Genomic DNA, 21069 nt, shown 5'->3' on the forward strand with positions numbered 1-21069 from the left:
CAGCACCGTTCCTGACATGCAGCTGCTCGTCCGGTTGGCACGGCAGGGACCCGAGGCATGCTTTGAAGTGCCGGAGCAGCAAGGGCAGCATTCTTCTCACGTTCCCCAAAAAGAACGGAAGCACTTCAGGAGATTGTGGACAAAAGGGTTCCAAGGGGATCCTCAACTCGTTGGAACTTTAACATACGTACAGTGCAACTAATATATCAATATAGGGAGGACCTTGTGAAATGTTTTCATAATATAGAAGTCAATGACAGCTTTGATTTCAAAACTCAAAGTGAAGCCCGTGGCTTTGCTAGAACACTAGAAGATAGAGAGTTTCAGTTCTTTCTGTTTTTATTTCAAGACATAATGTCAGCTGTCGAAAATTTATACAATCAGTTACAAGCACGAGAGATCGATACTGTCTCTGTGAAAAGAAATACCGCTATGTTTGTCGAGCGCATAAGCATAGTGAGAAATGAGGTGGACAATTTAGACAGCAAACTGCCAGAGGCTTCAACTATTGGAAACCACAGGAAAAACATCACCACTCTGGTCCGAAATGCAAAGGAGATATGTGACATTGTAATTGTGCATGCACAAGAACGGTTTGCTTTCACAAAACATTTGGTGAGTGCCGCATTATTGGAAAGTCAAAACTTTGCAAAATATGGTGAATCCTTCCCTCAGCATGCTCTGCATGAGGCTGTGGAAGCTTATCCCATGCTCAACCAAGAGGACCTCAAAAGTGAGCTGACTGTACTGTACTCAATGCCTGTGTACCGAAATGCCAGAGATGCCAGGGCTTTGCTGACTTTAATTTATAAACTAAATATGGAAAAGACATTTACAGAGACAGTGACTTTACTAAAAATTGTCATAACCACTCCTATGACAACAGCAGAGGCAGAACGATCTTTTTCCGCCTTAAAGAGGATTAAGACATTCCTAAGAAACACCATGCTTCAGGAAAGACAATGCTTTGGCAATGCTTTCTATAGAGAGCAAGTTAGTCCAAAATATCTCTGATTTTAACGTTCAAGTAATTGAAAAGTTTGCTGCTCTAAAAGACAGACGTGCTGAGTTTAGATACAAAAAGTAAACATATGTATTTTCAATGCTGCTAGTTTCCTACCACCTGTTTAGTTGTTTGTTAAATAAAAAACACCTGTGAGGTACTCAGAAATGCATTATATCTCAAAGTCTGTTATGAAGCTCTGTGGTTATACTGAATAAGCAGCTACCTATGTTATATGACATGATCTCTTTATTACTGTAATAACTGCACTTTCTTCATTGCTTTTATAACCTTTCTGCTTTCTCAAATTTGCTTGCAAATGCACCATTTTTCCACTCTTTTTTTCAAAATTTTCTCGGGGGGAGAAACCCCCCGAACCCCCCTTAGGTTGTTCGGGCTCGCTCGCTACGCTCGCTCGCTATGCTAAAGTATGCCAAACATTTTACGCCCCACCACTTTCAAATGTCACCGTCCGCCACTGGCCAATAGGTCTCACTTTTGGGACCTTATAAGTATTTAGTTAAGCAACTGTTGCATGGCTAAACACTTATAAGGTCCCAAAGGCGAGACCTATTGGCTATGCCAATGCTTGTTATTTGTTTATGAAGGGGCCAACACAATGTAACTTTATTATGCAAGGTAGCAGCAAGGAAAACCAGGGAAGAGGGGTTCGCACGTGACGACCTTGGGGGCTGCAACGACAGTGGATGGCACGGTTGCTGTTGGAGCCCCACTCAGTACTTGGGGGTGGTTGCGAAATGTTGCTGGATCCACTGCCAGCAAAACACCAGGACGAACCACCTTTACTCACCGGCTGTGCTGCTGAAGTGGCTGGCTGGACTTATCCCACAGACTCACCGGGGCAGGCTAACTGTATGGGTGAAATGAGACATTGGGACACTTCGGGTTCTGCATAGAGTAGGAGAACTACTGACATTTGATGACTTGTGGGCAGTCTTTGACCTACTGACCGGTCATTTCTTAGTACATGGGGCAGCGTTGGCAGCTATTAGACGCAAGTGGCCAGGGGGAACTCGGAGAGCCTAAGACGCATCAGTGTTCCCATTTTACTGTCTCTTTAGGGAGATACTGGGATTGCTTCGGGTCTCTACACATTCATCAAAACTGAAAGAGTTGCTCCTTTGGATGCACTGAATGATAAGTGAGATAGTTGTGGGGGCATCTATTGCAGATGATGCCTGGGGAAAAATACTGGCTAGGACACTGAAGGTCTCGAAGAGTGAGAGGTTTAAACTGATCAACTTATTTTTTACATGCGGCGTACATTACGCCTGGCAAACATCAATGCATTCTTCCCACAAGTCTGTGCCCTAGGTGCAGGGCCCTTACGGCACAACAGTTACATATGGTTTAGGACATCCCACAGCTCACCTCCTGCTGAGGAGATATTTGTGCACTGATCAGTGCCCAGACTGCAACATCGTTGGGACTCGGGGAGGGGGGGGGGGGGGGGGGGAGGGTTGTGCTGGTTAGGTTCCGGCCTGTAAACACAAACCCATGGCTAGATTTATAGATCTAGCTCTTATCCTGGCCAAGTGACAGATCACTCTCAAATGGAAATCAGCGATAGGCACTACGGTTGGTGGGCGGAGGTAGAAAATGCTTAAATGGCAAGTATTTGAAAACATCATGTTCCTCAGGGAAGCAAAAAGAGGCATGGGATCCAAAGATGTTGCGAGAGAGTGGGAGGGTCTGTTGGATGAACTGAGAGAAGATGATTCACCGAGAGGCCAGCGAGCTGAGACACTGGGATAGTACCAGGAAGTGACTGCATTGAAGCACAGAGCTGTTGACTGTGGAGGGCCGCCTGGACACATGCCTGGGCTTCCCCGTCGTCCCACACCACAGCGGATAGATTGGTTGGGGGGGTAAGGGGCAGGTTGCAACTAGGGGTGGGCTGGAAGTTAGAATATGATATGGAATTGAAGACGGGTCCAGTAAGACTGTATTCAGGGGTTCACGTGGAGGAGTTGGGTCACTCCTGACTTCAGATGATGGTGTGTACTAGCTCAATTGTGTTTACTGGGGTTTTCTAACAATTATTGCATTACACTTGTTACCATCCGCCTAAGTGACTGTACTTTTAAGTAAGTGCCAATAAAGTTTGATTACAAAAAACAACACCTGTGAAGAGTGCTGTTACCATGCAAAGGAGATAGTGGTGAAAGCATGACAGGACTTTCCACATAACAAAATTCACAGCAGCAACGTGCCCCAATGTTATGTGTCATACCTTCATCAAAACCAGGCTTTTTACCCAACTGCACTTTACTGCTAGGGTTTTTAAGCCCAGAGTTACAAAATTAACAGTAAAACGTCAAGTCCCAGAATGCAATGTAATGTCGATTAATAAGTCAGGACTGACAAAGTGGGTCATTTTCTATAGAGACACTTGGTCCCTATAAATGTCCACACAACACCAGCACCTCCTTAATGTAGTCAGGCAAAGAGTGCAGAAAGGTAGTGGCAAGCATGCAAAAAGCATCACGTTTCTGGTACCTTACAATGCAGGGCTCCATATTAATCTGGTGAAATTCCAAATCGTAAAGGTTTCACAACGTATTATGCTGTTGGCAGAGTAAACCATCCCTACAATGTCATACTAGTCGTTAAGGAGTAGGTGAATAACCACCATACTGTGTCCAGGATTTTGTTTATTAAAACATATGGAATATAGCATAATCAATTAATAGCCCTGTAAACCAGAGCCATGACAGGGTATGAGAGATAACGAGATGGGAGAAAGGGTACTGACACTTCAGTGAGAGTGCAATACACAGACTTTCTACGCCTAGAAGAGTTTAGTTAGGACACCCTGCTAATGGAAGACACTGAATACCCTGCATTACTTTTCCTTTAAATTAAATAAGAGCGCTATAACAATCACTGCAAAAAAATGCAACATATTTTGTAAATGCTGGAAAAACACAGTTTTTGTCTATTTGGGGGGTTGATTCATCCAAAAATACATCGATAAGCACTGGTTTCAAGAGGTTTGAAAAACACAGAGAAAGCACCACTGAAATCCACAAAATTAACACTGAAAACAGCACAGCCTACCTAAAGTCCCTAGTATATGGTACAAAGTGTACCCAGAGCCTGAATGTTAAATGCCAATAGTGGACTTTGGCACCTATTGTGCCATCCACTACAGTGGCAGCATAAACATGGCTTTAAACCTACCACTGCAGCTTGACTGTAGCAGTGTAAAAACAGCAATTCGACCAGTGAAAATAAACCTTTTTGACATGTCGAGCTCCCCCAATAAATAATAATTTCATCCCTATGTAGGTCTTTTCGCCTACAAGGCAGGGTGCATGGTATTTAAAAGTCAGATGTTTAGAAATGTAATGCTAATTTGGCCTTATGGTTTCTCACAGTGGCAAGCTTAGCTGTCCAATGTAGAAAAACACAGTACAGATTAAAATCCTAATACTATATCTCAGGAATGGGACTGACTAGAAAAATAATAAAGCAACTATTTTTATAGATATTAAAAATCCAATTCAATGTTGAAGTAATAGTTTTACTAAATATTCAGGAAAAGTAACGATGTTCCTTGAGGCAACAGTTGCTCTCCCATTTTAGCGAGTCTGTATTGAGCATTTGAATAGGTGTGAAGTGCTTCCCAGGATTAAGGAATAGGCTGACCTGAATAAGCATAGACGACTTCTCTGACCCTGGCAGAATATGAAACATGGGGGGGCTGTGAGCATCCTTTTTAGGTCTCGCCTGAGCCAGCACGCATGCGCTGCCCTGCGAGGCTTCTAGTAAGCACTTCTAACTTGGACCACACACTTCTGCGTGTGTTTTTTTTTTTGCTCACACGCTATTGGCCTTTGCATGCGTCTTTCTAAGAAAGACAGCACGCAATTGGCCAAAGGTGGATGCATGTCCTGCCTTCTCTCTCCCCTGGCCTTGGGAGCGAGCAGCGGCCCCGCACTGTGGCTGCCGCATTCCTTAAATTGTTTGCAGAGCGCATCTGTTACCAATTAGCGTGTTAGCGGTCGCCGCGCTGCCCCGCTTGTTCTGTTATCGGGTTAATTATCATAACTCAGCACCAAAAGCCCCATGACACTACGCAGATTTTAACTGCTTGGCATCGGCACATGGCTCAGCCTAAACCGCGTGAACGTATCTGGACTCTGTAACAGTTTTTAAATGCGGCGCGCTTCCAGTGTACATTTTAGACTTGGCATTACCGTCTCATAGAACTCGTAGATTATTTTTTGTACTTTACTCCGTGAATTCTTTTTTTTTTCAAATTGAAGGTGACAGGTTCTGCTTAGCCTTTCAGCACCCTTTGTTGTTCACAGTGAGCCAATATTTTAACCCGCAAACACGGATTATGCTAACCCTTTCACTGCCTTGGGGTTGATAAAATACCACGCACTTCAGTTGTATAAACACCCACCGTTGGTTCATCCGTGTCAGTAATATTTCTCTCTCTGTAGCCTCTCCCTTTTAAAGCTGCTTCTCTCAGCGTGAGGCCTTGCACGCCTATCCCACGCGCACATGCTGTGAAACACAGGAGGCCAGATAACTCGATATTCTGGTATATTTTACTTAAGCGTAGCAGTCAGCGAAATCACAGGCAGCTGGCTGCAGAGGATTTCTTTGAGTGCATTGTCTGCTCTATCCCAAATTTAAGGCGTTACCCTGAGCCAATGGAATTATGCCAAAATGAAAGGGTGACAAAATTATCTGGCAAGAAAAGTCAAATGATGCGGAGAACTGTGGCACAATTCATGGCAGCAATATTTTGCTATTTTAAAGCAAATTAGAAATGTCAGGGAAAACTTAGGACCTCGCTTGTACTAGTTTAAGACCCATCTACAGTGAATTGCAATTGAAATTTGGCAGACTTTGACAAGGGTTTTTTCACTATGCTGCACCATGTGTGGTGCTTTTGTTTTAGTAACGGTTGATCCATTTGAGCTAGAAAAATAATGTTTTGCGTTAAAGGTGGCGGGAGTGTGTGAAATCTTTAATTATGCGGAAATCATCCAGTGGCCCTTTGCACTGGGGTGACTGCTTCTGAAGGCCATTATTGTTAGTATGGAAGGTCACAGAGTGAGAAATATATTCACAGGATTCAGTTAATGTTACTCCCTGTTTTTATTTTCATCATGGCTTTTGGGTTCCTTGGGATACGCTAAATAACTTGTATACACTGCAGGATTTGCATGGCATGCACACCCTAAAAAATGAGCTGTCGAAAGGGACGTCAGTAACACACGCCACAGATACTCATGCCATCGACCTTGTAAGGATGAAAGGCAGCCTCATCCCTGACTCAAATCTGAACGGCCCTTCACACCATGCACTAACCCACTGGCAGTCTCACCGGTCTAGGCCCCACAGTCTCTGCAGAGGGCAGGGTAATGGGGCTGCAATCTCGCAAGCAGGCTAGCATATCCCCAAATATGAGGGTGTGACATGGTCTCTTTGAACACCAGGAAAGCCCCTCGGGTGATTCACAGTGATCCGGCTGCACTGGTCAGCAGCGCAACTCAAAACGTATAAAAAGAACTTGTGAAGGTTAAAACCAACATGGGACCTATTTACACAGGCTGAGCTTGAGGGACAGACGCGTCACAAACTAATCACTACTCTTTTTTCTGCAGAAGGTGTGCAGTTTTCGGATTATAGTATAGCACTTATGGTGCAATTCATATTTTTTGTAATCTCGACTGCTGGAGGAAGGAATTAATAAGTGAACGTGCTAAGTGGAAAATAAATAAATAAATAAATCGGAGGTCGCCATATTAGTAGAACGGGAGGACGCGAGCCAACCGCTCGACATTAGGCTGGTGATTCCAAAAATTGTACCCACTCCCTCTCCCCAAATTACTTCGAACGAAGAAGGCGTATCTTGCCTACCTATGACTCTCATTAGTGGGATGAAATGTCAATGTGAAAATCTGCGCTAGCTCAGTGGACTTAAGGTGCCTGATGCAGATATGCCTGCGCGCGTCCATCAGGTCAGGTGTTTTGAATTCCGTCCTTTTCAGCCTCCCATCTCTCCAGGGGTTATAAAATGAGCCCCGAAGAGTCGGTAAAAGTAACACCTGATGTTGAAGGGCTACAAAGCCAAGCACTACGTACAAATGTGTATACTTTGTAATCATTTTAATACGATGTAGCAACCTTGAAATTAAGAAATACTTTTCGTTCGTCCTATATTGTTTAAGTACTTGATAGTGTCACATTTCATGCTCCATGACAAATACAAAGTTTATGCTTATTTTGGGGTTTCTTTTTCCAGTAGAGATTACCGTGTGACTGATTTTCTATAGTCTTTTGTTTTAGCACTGCGCCCTTCATTGTAGCGTTAATATAGCGCTTCACACCCGCGAGCGGGGACATAAAGTGCTTTTGCCAATGTCATAGTGCTTACTGTATGGAAATAGGCAAATGCCATTGCCTGATATTCTGAAGCAAAAAACGCAGAAGTTGGCCTAGCTTGCCTCTCACATTAGAGCTGTGGGTTGTGTTGTCCTACCCGTACTCATGACAGAAAACAAAAGTAATGCTAGTTGCAATCACAACATGAAACAAGCATTTGCAATGCAATAGGTCTTGCATTTGCGAGAGCTTTAGCTGTCGGCATTGTAAATGACAATGCCTTTTATTTACGTGTTGGTTTTTAAAACATAAATAAAAGGCATTGCCATTTACAATGTCAATAGCTTAAACTCTCAGAATGCTAGACCTATTGCATTGCAAATGCTTGTTTTTTTCCGTTACTTTACTTTTGTTACAATCGCGGCAACTGTGCTTTAGCTTTAAACATCTTAAGCTAAAGTTCAAGTGCCATGATTGCTTCAAAAGTAAAGAAATAAAAAAAAAATGTGTTCCCATGCCTTTTTTTCTTTATTGTTTTACTTTTCTTACAATCATGGCACCCGCGCTTTAGCTTTAAACATCTGTAGCTAAAGCGCGGGTGCTGCGATCGTTTTGAGAAAAAATAAATAAATTTGCAATGCAATAGCTCTCGCATTAATGAAAGTTTGAGCTATTGGCGTTGCATTATTATTAGCAACACCAATGGCTCAAACTTTCACTAACGCACGACCTATTGCATTGCAAATGCTTGTTTAATTTAGTATCAAATCCTGCATGAGAGATCTCCTGGGTTCTACATATAACACTGGGGGTGCATTTGAAAGGAAACAGGATGCCAAAACAATTCTTGTGCAATCATTGCCTTGTTGTTGGCAGCCCCTTCTTTTGCTCAATCAGACTTCTGTCTTTGGGTTTATTGTGGGTACAGTGACTGCCTCAAACTGGATATTAGTGTTAAATGTGGGAGAACACTAGTATTACCATAGCACAAACCTCACACATATCCCTTACCTCAGTACCTAAGTCTACTGTGGCTAGAGACTTAGTTAAACGACAGGACTAAACTTAGAAGATAAAATGTTTCACCAGGACAAACCTGTCTCTGACCTGTGCTATCTCGGTGAGTGTCAAATTGTCCTTAGGTCCAAGTGTGCAGTGACCATTGACTATCATTTGCAATGTGTGCTTATTGGCACTATTCCTACTTCACATTGTAAAAAAATAATATCTAAGGTTCCCCTTATTGCATTTTTATTTATGACATTTTACTCTATTTTTCTAATTCGGGTTAGGATTTTTATTGTTTTGCATTTTCACTCTATTACTATTTTGGTACTGAATAAATACTTTACACCACGTTTTAAGTTAAGGGTGTCTGCAATGTGCTACTGGAGGTTGAGCTCAGGTAAAGTTTTTTACTTTGAGTGTTCACCCTGACATGGATTGTGATTAATCATTGTGGGTAGTCATCCCACAGCCTAAAATAATAATTGAATTTCTTACAGTATGCCTAGTTTTCAGCAGCTGATGTGCACACCAGCACATAAACGTGTGCGTTTTTTTCTCTTAGGGCTACTTTCCTTTAGAGACTTTTGCAACAAGTAAATTCTTGATACTCGTGCAATTTTACGAAAATATTCAGTTTCTATTCTATCCACAATTATATTTGAACTACTGACAATAATATAATCTTGCTTTTTTCTAATGTTCAGTTGTTTGATCAAATCTGTTGCTCAGTTTTCCACATAAGATTGTATATCATGCTTAATTAGCCTTGCCTACAGACTTTCAAAGACCTATTGTGAACAATTTAATGCATAAAGTGGGCCTTGGGTCAGCCGGTTGTTCGTGATTGGATGCCTTTCTCGTCTTGCTCAGTACTCTGCTCTTGAGCCACTATGCTCCACCCAAAATAATTCTCACTCTCAATTCATTGCCACTAACTGGAGCATTTGATCTTTACCATCCTTTTGACTGGATGAGTTGTAACCTCCTCGTTTAACATAAGGGGGAACCTATGTCATTTCTCTTTAGGCACTCCATGAAAGTGCAGGATCTTCCTTGCTTTCTCCTCTTCCACACTTATCCTGCAGATTAGGACATTTCTTCCTTGCTAGTCCGTAAATCACCCCCCATCATTGTACATTTATTTACTTTAACAATGCATTTCTAAGGGCCAAGTAAATGCACACTGCTGCTGGGCTGCTTGCTTTCCAGCTCACCCATTGCTCTTTTATCCCTCCTATCTGCCTGCTTAATATTAAATATTTTTTCTAAAGGGCCTGGTGCAGTTATGTGGGGCCAATCCTTTTAAATTGTGTTGCATCCCAAGCAAACTTAATTTTAAAATGTACTACTCCGAAAGTTCTGTCAGTCATCTTGGACCTGTAAATTAAATAGAAAATGGCCAACAGTATGTCAACATGCATGCACGATCAGCCATTTTCCAATGCATTTTCTTTGTTATAGAAATCATTTCAAGATGGCCACCTATGAGTGCTTATGCATCAGAGGTCATCTTGAAACTTTACTAGTTTATTTATTTAAATGTACTCTACGTAATACTAGAAAGCAATGACAAATCCAATAGTTCTCTACATTGTTTTATAAGGCAAGACCTAATCTCCTTGACAATAGTTATATTATGGCTGACTGTTCATTTCCTTTATGTTAATTCTATTTTACTAATCACTTAATTCCTGTATAACGTCATGTTTAAGATAGCATGGCATGCTCAGTGGATTAAATGTGCCATCATACCGTTTTAGAGGATTGAAGTCTATGATGAAACAGTCCCTCAATACATTCATGTCATAAACGTGAGCTGGTTTATAGGACTGTTAAGACTGTTAACTGCGGTGCACTGTTTGAAGAGAAATTAGGCAAATCTCTGATGAGGCCCTTGAGAGTTGAAGGAGTAGGATAAGGGGAACCACTTTGAAGCGCCTGTATCCATGAAGTAACAGGCAAGGGAATCTCGAGATTGGTTTGTTTTTCTATGCTGCCAGTTCAGAGGTCAAATATCCTTGCAGAGGAAGGATAAGGAAGTGCTTGAGTTCATTTTTTATGTTCTGGGGTATAATAAGGTCAATAATTCATACTGTGGATTTGTAGGTCTTACATTTCTGTTTCCTGCTGTAAGGCCCGTAAGCAGTAATTGGCTTTAGTGGGATTACTGGCAGATTGTCATACAGTGGATTCCAAGACCAGGCTAGTGTCAGTCAAGGACCAGTTGTATGCATGAATCAATCAATCAATCACTGCATTTGTAAAGCGTGCTACATACCCGGGAGGGTCTCAAGGCGCTGGGGAGGGGGGGGGGGGGGGGAGGCGGATGGGGGGTGCTACTGATCGAAAAGCCAGGTCTTGAGGAGTCTTCTGAAGGCCAGCAGGTCCTGGGTCTGTCGTAGGATGGTGGGGAGAGTGTTCCAGGTCTTGGCGGCGAGGTAGGAGAAGGATCTGCCGCCGACGGTGGTTTTCCGGATGCGGGGGACTGTGGCGAGGGCGAGGTTGGCTGAGCGGAGGCTTTGGGTGGGGGTGTGGAAGCTGAGTCGGTTGTTGAGGTAAGTGGGTCCGGTGTTGTGTAGTGCTTTGTGTGCGTGGATGAGGAGTTTGAAGGTGATCCTTTTGTTGACGGGGAGCCGGTGCAGGCCTCTCAGGTGGGGTGGGATGTGGCTGCGGCGGGGGATGTCGAGGCGTTCTGGATGCGTTGGAGTCGTCTCAGGAGCTTGTTTGTTGTTCCTGAGTAGAGGGCGTTCCCGTAGTAGAGTCTGTTGGTGATGAGGGCCTGGGTGACGGTTTTTCTCGTGTCCATTTGAGGATCCTGTGGAGCATACGGAGGGTGTTGAAGCAGGACGCGGAGACAGCGTTGACTTGCCTGGTCATGGAGAGAGTGGAGTCGAGGATGACCCCCAGGTTGCGTGCGTGGTCCGTGTGTTCCGGGGCTGTGCCTAGCGATGAGGGCCACCAAGAGTCGCCCCAGGCTGATGGGGTGGGTCCGAGAATGAGGACCTCCGTCTTGTCTGAGTTCAGCTTCAGTCTGCTGTCCTTCATCCAGTCGGCTACGGCCTTCATTCCTCTGTGGAGGTTAGCTTTGGCGGTGTGGGGATCTTCGGTGAGGGATATGATCAGCTGGGTGTCGTCGGCGTAGGAGATGATGTTGTGTTGTCGTGCGCGAGAGGTGCCATGTACATATTGAACAGCGTCGGGCAGAGGGAGGATCCCTGTGGGACGCCGCAGATGATCTTGGTGGTTTTGGAGCGGAAGGGTGGGAGGCGGACGCTCTGGGTTCTGCCGGAGAGGAAGGATGTGGTCCAGGCCAGGGCCTTCTCTTGGATACCGGCGTCATGGAGGCGTGCTGATAGGGTGCGGTGGCAGACCGTGTCAAAGGCTGCCGATAGGTCCAGGAGGATGAGGGCGGCTGTTTCTCCTTTGTCCATCAGGGACCGGATGTCGTCAGTGGCGGCGATCTCAGTGCTGTGGTTGCTGCGAAAACCGGATTGGGAAGGGTCCAGGATGTTGTTAACTTCGAGGTAGTGGGTCAGCTGTTTGTTGACAATCTTCTCAGTCACTTTTGCCGGGAATAGGAGCAGGGAGATGGGCCGGAAGTTCTTGAGGTCCTTGGGGTCCGCCTTGGGCTTCTTCAGAAGGGCGTTGATCTCGGCGTGATTCCAGCTTTCTGGGAAGGTTGCTGTCTCAAAGGAGCAGTTGATTGTTTTCCGGAGGTGGGGCGCGATGGTTGTGTTGGCTTTGTTGAAGACGTGGTGAGGGCAGGGGTCCGATGGGGATCCGGAGTGGATGGAGTTCATGGTTTTGATGGTGTCTTCGTCGCTGACGCTGGACCAGACGGTCAGGCGACTGGTGCGAGTGGTAGTTGCAGGGGAGGTGGACTCGGTGTTGGGTGTGGGGGGGTCGGAGTTGAAGCTGTCGTGGATGTCGGTGATCTTGCGGTGGAAGAAGGTGGCCAGGGAGTCGCACAGGTCTTGAAATGGCGGGATGTTGTTGGTGTTGGAGAGTTCTTTCACGATGCTGAAGAGCTCTTTGGTGTTGTGTGTGTTGTTGTCTAGGCGGTCCTTGAAGGCGGTCTTCTTGGCGGTCCTGATGAGTTGGTGGTGTCTGCGGGTGGCGCTCGAGGGCTGTGTGGTTGTCTGGTGTTTGGTCGTGGAGCCATATCTTCTCCAGCTTCCGACAGGTGTGCTTGGAGATCCAGAGGTCCTCGGTGAACCAGGCGGCTTTCTTGTTGGTGTGGTTGGTTGTAGAGGTCTTGAGAGGGGCGAGGGTGTTGGCGCAGTCGTTGATCCACTGTATGAGGTTGGTCGCTGCAGTGTCTGGGTCGGTGGGTGGTCTCAGGGCGATGGCGGTAGTCAGTTGGTCCTCGGTGATGAAGAAATCAGACACTTTGTAGCCACGGGCTGTGGTTTCTCTAAATTAGATGAAGGAGATAGAGATACACTGCTTTTCGGTTAGGATTCCAGGGTACTTGTTGTGGAGACTGAGGACAATGGGGGTTTCCGGGTGTTGGGGTAGACAGACCCTTTGGCTTTCTACCAAGTGTCGCAGATGCAGCATTATTTCTGTGTTGGGAGAGTTCATGCTTCTTCCAGAAGAGAGGTGGTTTAGGTAATTCTGACTGAAGTGGGTGGTCGAGTCCAGGACTCCTTGCTGTGGGTTTGAGGACCACATTGTTGAGCTAAGAGGTTAGGGTTCTTCATTGTGAGATAAGGGTTCTTATAAAACCACAAAGCAAGGTTCCCAGTTGAAAGTTCATGGCTTCAACAACGTAAAATGGGGACAGTCATGATTTTCCACTTAGGTTAGAGCTCTTAGTGACTTGTCTCCATGCGGTGGGATCTACTATCACACACCTGTCAACCTCAAAAATTCAGGTGAATTCAAGCATTTAAGAGGGTGATTCAATCAAAGTAATAGGGAATTAACACTTTTTGGAGGGTGATACAGGATCGAAAAGCAGGTGACTATTAGTGTGTATGGACTCATTTCGTGGTTAGGCAGATGATGCAAGTAAAAAGGAGGTGAAGCCCACCAAATGCAGATGCTTTGACAGGTATACTGTCAGGTGACCCCGTTGTGGAGCTGCTATACGATTAAGCACTGGAGACTCACTGTTTGTGGTATAGAAATCAAAATGCATTGCCACAGGGTCCTGACTTGCTACCCTGTCAATGTAACTAGGCATGGATAAAATGTTAATTATACTGGAGTAATCAGAGTAATTTCGCATTACTCTTGATGCAAAATTGCAGAAAATTACACAATTATGCCCGCTCACAAAATTATGAGTACTTTGGCACAAACATCCTACTGCAATAGCTCAGTAACAATTAACTTAAGATGCATGAGCAGCTGCTGTTGTTTGTGTTCTGTTGCATTTAGTGAGGTTTTCCTAGTGCAAAATGTATCCTCTGGTCCATGTTGGATGGAAAGCTCCATTTTGTGCTAAGAAAATAGTCCTAAATGCTGGGTTATGCTCCTCACTTTATTCTGCGTAATCTTGCTGTAAATATGCTACAGTAAATTGTGCGAGTTACGCCCACTGCTACTTGGAACCAGGGACATCGGCAGACATTTCTAGAGTTTTAGCCACTAGAAGTTTCAGAATGCAGTGATGCTACTTGAAAAGTCAAGAGTTGCTGAGGATGCCACCATACAATAGTGATACTTGGTAGCTACGTCTGTATAGAAAAGGTTCCATGATGTCGTGTCTGAAGTATGGGGTGCCTTTATTATGTGGGGTCTGAGTGGGGGGAGGAGGAGGTTGAAGATGAGAGTTAAAGTTACCACTCCCACAAAAATCCATGTCATTAAGAACACAATGCTTCTGTCCAGGACTTTTAAAACAAGCATTTGCAATGCAATAGGTCTCGCATTACTGAAAGTTTGAGCTATTGCTGTTGCAAACAATAATGCAACGCCAATAGCTCAAACTTTCAGGAATGCGAGACCTATTGCATTGCAAATGCTTGTTTCCTCTCTCTTTGATACGTTTGGTCTCAGAAAATTCCTTGAGTGGAATAGCTACTCACACCTGACATGGGACCACTTTAAACCTCACTTGCACCACCATGTGCCCACCCACTACACATCAACCTGCAGTTCGTGTTTTACTTCACCGTGCACCCCTGATGTGCAGGGCACCAGTGGTACCTATGTGCACACCAACCTAGGCTCCCATTCACAGTGAATATGGTACATCTGCACACAAAGTGTGACTGTTGGTCTGTGTCCGTGGAAGCTTGAAAGTTATGGCTGTGCCCTTGTGTGTCTGTATGTTTACAGGACAGCAAAAAAAGCCACAACTAATGACTAAGTCAGTGCTGGTTAAGCTTTAGTTGTGTAGAGCGCTATCTGCCAATATTAAGTTGCCTTCCAGCGCTTATTCAGTGGGTAGAATACCGTTTAAGACTTGTTCTTTTGTGGCTGACGGAGGTTGGAAGGCTTTGCCACAGTTAAAAGGCGCCCTGAGGGCCTGTGTGGCACAGCTATGTGCAGCTGGCACATGCAGAAAAATGCCCCATCTCACTTTCAAGTCACAACACGGACGAGCGTGCAGATTCACAAGAAACCGGACGCCCTCAGCTGAAGAGAACACAGGGAGCGGAGCTGCTGCTGATGGGGCAGCTGCCTGCATGGTCCTTGAACGTGGGCACCGTCACTGATATCAACCGGTGGGCACACACAGTGAACGTGCGCACCACGACTGCGTGTTCAGCCGCCACACCTCTGTGGACGTCCTCAGGCACACCGTAGGTGCAGCTGCGTGCTCCGGAGTTCTATCGGTGTGAAGTAAACTTTCACAAGCGGCCCCCAGGGTGTGAAATTACACTGTAAACAGCGAGGCGCGTTCCCTGTAAATTGGTCATCGTCTGGAGCCACACAGCAATGAATGCTCGCGCTGGTCGTTGGGACGGTTTGTTTACACACTAGGTTACTCCCGAGTTTAATCATTTACCTAGACAGGTGAGTGCGCGCATGCGCCCTCCTTCCCGTTGGTCCAAAGTCCAGAGCACACCTGGAGCCAGCGAGCTGCCTCCAACTAACTCCTCTGCAACTATAAAGGCTTTTACAAACTGTCAACCTTTGGCACGTATGTTAGACGAGGGGTGTCTATCATGCCCCAGTGCTAAAAGGGTGGCCACCCCGTGTTGACAACTAAAGTACGTATGCGTGCTTGTGACAATTAACAAGCGCTTAAACATGTACCCAGGAATCCGTCAAGACGTGAACTGACCAAAAGACTATTCCATCGGGACCTCTCCAACCCTGGACTTTGATTTAATAATACAGAGCTCTCTGGAAGTTGTTGTCTTGGCTAATTTCAATTAAAATAATTGTTTTGATGAACATGATTTTGATTAGTAGCAGAAAAGCCCAGGATGGAAGTGGGGTGTCCTGTGACAAATGTCGTCTGGTCGCCCTACGCATGCTGATCAGAAGTGTAAGAACACAGTTTTGTAGCATGCTGCTGTCAGTTGAGATGTGGGTTCCCTATATTGCAAGCCACTTCCCACCACAAGTCCCCGGTGTAGTACTAGGCTAAAAATACTGGCCTGTCAGATAACAAAGCCCCGCCCCCTTTGTACTGACATCACCTTCCAGACAGCCAACAAGATGCGGCCTTCACCCTTCTAAAGTTAGTGTTACGTCACAGAGTGGGTTCCTGTCACCAAGGCACGCGCGTGAGCTCACCAATAACTACATTCTAATACACAAAGGCTGCGGACAGTCTCCGGCTAATGAATGGCCTGACGATTCTGTCAGGTGATGGGCCTCTCACGCTACAGAACTAGACAGAAAACAACAACTACATACTCAGTATGAGAGAAGGTTTTGGCACTCTTACGGTTGAGTTGTAATGGAGTTGGTGACATGAATTTCTGAACCGACTCAACATCACTTTGCTTTTCCCTGGTTGGGGTTATGCATGCTGCCTCCGTCAGTTAGGACATTTTTACTACAGCCTGCACAAGATTGGAGGTTTGGTGTGCTAGAAACCCTGTCCTCACCCGGAAGAGACACTTTAAGCCGTGGATGCTTTAACGCACTGTGAGCAGAGCTCACCGGTGGGGAGGGAAGCACATGCTCGGAGCCTCTCAGACGCTTCTCTAGCTCACGAAGAAATCCCTGTGGAAAGGCCTTGCTTGGAGTTTGGTTTTGGAAAGGCTGGGCCTTTCCTGGACAGAAGACAATGCAGCCTTACCCGGGGGTGAAGGGAGCCCTCGGCCGTTTGTTGTCATGCATATCTCGCCCAGTGGGAGTCTGTTGGCTGCCATTGCCCTGCCTCCGCCTTGTGCAGGGTTTCGCATACCTCAGTCTGAGCCCCCGCCCTCCTCCTCCTCCTCAACAACCTGTACATCGAGGACCCGTGCCATATACACTAGCTGGCATACCTGCGCACTGTAACATTTATATAGTGCTTACAACTATGTGGGGCGCAGATGCACCATCCGCAACCAAGTATTAATCGGAATGCACTTAAGAACCAGACAGCTGACTTCTCGCTACCCTCACACAACCCGCTCGAAAAGAAGGAATTCAAAACTCAAATCAGCGTCCACTTCTTTTACAACCTGTGCGCCGGCATCACCAACATCCGCTCTCATTCTCCCCGCTGGGGGGAGCCCTGCAAGGGAGGCAACGGGGCAGGGGACTTTTGAAAAGTAGCACCAACTATCAGTAAGGTTCGCCCCATGTTGGCACACACAGCGCCTCTGGAAAAGAATATTCAGCACCAGCCCTCCTTCAAAACACTTGGCAAAAAACACAAGTAACTTAGCGGCATAAACCACACCGGCAGACTTACATTCGTCAGTCCTGCGGCTTCAACTGCTGGTGCATGGCCAGAGAAAATCCGAAGTAGCTGCCGGGGTCACCATCAGGTGCCAGGAAGGGAATCCGGGGTTGCTCTTTGAGGGAGGTAGCTTCTGATATTAAAAAAAAAAACTAGCAACAGCCGAAGGAAACGAGTGGTGCGCGCGAGCAGCCCACCTCTCTTTCCTTCTTTCATTTAGTTGCTTCCATGTGAAATGGATCCAAATACGAAGAAGCCCGCGAGTGGTGCGCATGCACGCGCCACAGCGAAACATGTGCTTTCAATTATCGCGCTCGAGTCTGGGCACGATAACTGAAACCACATGCCTGGCGGTGCGCGTAACAGACACCAATAGGCCATGAGCGGAGCAATGCGCCCGCCTTTGGCCTATTGCGTGCTCTGTTTGTAAAAAACACGCACGCAAAGCCCAATAGCGTAAGCCAAAAGGAAAAGCACACGCACAAGCGAGTGCGATTCCTGGCTCGATTTTGGAACCCCGTACAAGAGGTCTCTCGCTGCGCGAGCAGTACTGCGCACTGCATCGCTAGGCACGGGACCTACAAACAGTGGATTCCGGTAGTTGTAATTTGGTTTGAATTAATGACAATTATTGGATTAAATTACCAATTTACAATGATCAGTAAAAGGAAAGCCTACGCAAAAAGAAGCCGGAGGACGGGAGCATCTTTCTTCATGCACTAGGTGAGGTGAGAGGACAGCAGAGATCATCGTTGTATGGTCTGAAGTCACACTGTGGTAATTCATTGATTGCATTTAAGCCAGATGGCAAGAGTGCAACCTGTAGCTGTGGAGATCACTTTCTGCATAACTGACAAGTAGCTCTATGTTACGAACAACTCATTAAACTGGAATGTTAAACCGGAGAATCAAGCTATCCTGGCTGATGAGGGGTGAAACCCCAAAACCAACTTTAGGATGCTTGGTCCCAGTCCAAGGAGGACCTGGCCTGGCAGTTCGGGCTGGACTGTTCCCATTGGGCACAGGGTCAAGACTGATTTGCATATGGCTGGGTTCAAACTGGAATTGCATGTGGAGCAAAAAAACAATGGATTTAGGCCCAGATCTCTGTACTGGGGTGAACGTATGACATTGTCAGCATTCTCTCCATCAATTGTTCTTTTTACAATGACAGCAGCATCTATTGACAACCTAATAATTAATAATGCTTTTCATACAGCACTCTAGATAGCAGTTGATGCTTTGATCCAATTAAAAATCCTCAACTTTATTGGATTACCGTAACTGGAACGCCTAACCTGCAGTTTATCACTTTGTGAAAACCACGATTATTTACCTCACTGAGCTATGTGTACGGCAGCATACAAGACAGTTTATCAGCTGGGACAATGGAGTCATGAGATAGATCCCATTTAAATACATTTTACTTTGTTAAATTTGTTTTTAAAACACACTGGTAAAAGGTCATAGTAAAGCTAAAAAACAAATCTGTATTTTACGGCCAAATTTAGCGATGTCACCCGCCAAGCACCTTATAAAGGTTCAGGGGTATGCTTTTCACAATATGTCATGCCGGCACATGCATGCCTTGGCCAGTGCCTCCGTATGCACTAAATGTTGCTGTCACTCTCAATTTTTGTAAGTCTTAACACTTGAGGTGAAGCGCAATTTACTGGACCGGCTGAGGACCTACTGCTCGGTTATCCCACCTGCCCATCACTAGGCCAAATGGAAGAGCAAGAGGGCACTGCATCATTGCCTGAGTGACAGGATAGGATAGGATAGGGAGAGCCGTGCCTTGAAAATATCAGGCATGCAGAAAAAATAATGCATGCAGAAAAAATAATGTTAGAATATAAGATTTTCAAAATGGATTAAAATAAATATTTAACACAGTAAAGTGTTACACCGAAGTACATGATAATGATCAAAAAGGAGGCTCAGTTAAATAAATATTTAGCCTTGGATGACACAATTTGGTGAAGCAGGGAAGACGGGATTTAGACCGGTATTTCCAGTTTTGCACTACACTACTACGTGGATCTCTCTTTCTGACATCAAAGGTTAATTCAATACTTTTTCATGGTGGATGACATTATAGAGTGCCAGTGACATGCATAATCTACATTTTAATTCGGAGGGTTTAAATAGAACGAATTACCTTGCCCCAAGAATTTAACTGGGTTTCGTAACAGACTAATTTACACTTTTTTTCCTTGAGCAAAGGGAGAGTTGGCCGATCTCACAAGGTGGTGAGCGGAAGCCGAATTTGAACCTTGCTATCCGCGTTACATGGCCGGGAGCTGTAGCCACTGGGTCACATCGTCTCCAGCGAAACCTTCGCTGGAGGTTAGAACTTAAGGCACCTCGAGCTGAGCCCAGCATCTAACTCAAGCAGTCCCAGTGACTTCCCACAGCAGGAGTGGGGCGAGACGGGGTGTAATGGTGGCTCGGAAATACCTCCCTCCTCCCGCTTGTCTTCTCACCCCTCCAGAGGCTGCCTCGGCTCCCAGCCCGCAAGACTCTCACCGCCGCAGCCATCACGTGAACCTTGGCAGCCAGGCTCGGCCAGACTGTCAACAGTTCCTGAGGCACATCACTTCCGGTCTCACGCTAGACGTCTACTGTAAAACAACTTCCGGTCACTCGCGAGAGGCGGTGTGTGAGTTGCCACATTGACTTATTTCCCAAACAAATGGGCGATATTATTCCCATTTCTGAGAAAAAATACTCAGTTAGCGGGTGCCTATTTTTGGGTTTAATTTAGCCCGCTGTGCGCATTTTTTTAAGCTGGGGCGACGCCTTAGCGTCAGGCTGCAGTTATCGTCCTGCATACATGCCACCATTTCAGAAGAGCAAAGTGGGAGATTTAAAAAAAAAAAAAGCGTGAGAATGGGGCCTTGAATCGGGTTACTGTCATGTATGGGCTTTGGAAGTGTGCTGTTGCAGGATGCGACACTTGAAACGCAAAATGCACGTTGAAACAGCTTCCCGGGGACACACACAGCCGCCCCCGAGTACTTCACAGGTCTTTAAAAGACCATTCGCTTGTTAATGTGGCTTTGTTGGTTTTTCACCCTTTCTAGAGCCCCTGCATCGCCACTCTGATTATTGCGGGAAGAATTACAGTAAGGGTTGGAGCCCATTCCTGGCACGTGACACGTGTCACTCTGTCATGTGGCATATGAGCCACAGATTTTTTACATTCTCTTTCATGATTAACTGGAGATAATGTCAGTTAATGATTTCCAAAGGACTATCTTTCACTCTACTAAAATAAATACACAAATTAAAAAAAAAAACAATATAAAAAAAATTATTTCCAAGTTGGGGTTTGAATTGAACCTGTGTCAAAAGGTATACATAACCCCTGTTATCTACCACAATACCATGTGCTCTGCTATTAAAATATATCCCCAAAAGTATTTTTGTCATACAAAAAGGGTGCTGTCCTACTTTTATTTTCATGATGTTTTGCTTTTATATGAAACACATTCACTCTTGATTTCCATGCTTTATATACAAATAGCTCTTCCTTTCTTTCAGGCTGCCACTTGCCCCATGTATTTTCTATTCTTACACAATCATCCCCAAATTCTCATTCCACTAAATAAGGGATTTCTTTCATAGCAAACCTGTCCCCCCCCTTCCACATGCCACCCCATGCCATCAATGCCTGACATGCACTACGACTAAGGAGGCCATAATTCTCCCAGACACTGCTAGGGGGTGATTTACAAAGGCACAGCTTTCATTTGTGGAATTTAGAAAACAAGTATAAAAAATAAATAAAAATCGATTCTCCCCAGCTGGGGTTTGAACCCTGGTTAAAAATCACTCACAGCCCCTGTAAACTGCCACTGTACCATCTGTTTTGGTGGAATTTTCC

General features: G+C 45.4%; 1 protein-coding gene across 5 annotated transcripts in view; it reads right to left on the bottom strand.

The window, feature by feature from the left end:
* ACADS (acyl-CoA dehydrogenase short chain) overlaps positions 1-19825 on the bottom strand; it is an 82854-nt gene extending 63029 nt beyond the window's left edge. The window contains exon 1 of one of the 5 annotated variants that reach the window (XM_085636034.1): positions 19710-19825. Coding sequence is in view for 2 of the 5 variants with exons in the window: in XM_085636029.1 (XP_085492155.1) it covers positions 19667-19721 (55 nt within the window). In the remaining 3 variants the exon portion in view is untranslated. Of the gene's footprint in view, positions 1-19341 lie in introns of all 5 variants that reach the window. The other 4 variants (XM_085636029.1, XM_085636030.1, XM_085636032.1 and 1 more) reach the window with 4 other exon arrangements.
* Between the last annotated feature and the right edge of the window lie 1244 nt (positions 19826-21069).

Source organism: Triturus cristatus, chromosome 11, assembly GCF_964204655.1.
Source record: "Triturus cristatus chromosome 11, aTriCri1.1, whole genome shotgun sequence".
NCBI classification, from domain to species: Eukaryota; Metazoa; Chordata; class Amphibia; order Caudata; family Salamandridae; genus Triturus; species Triturus cristatus.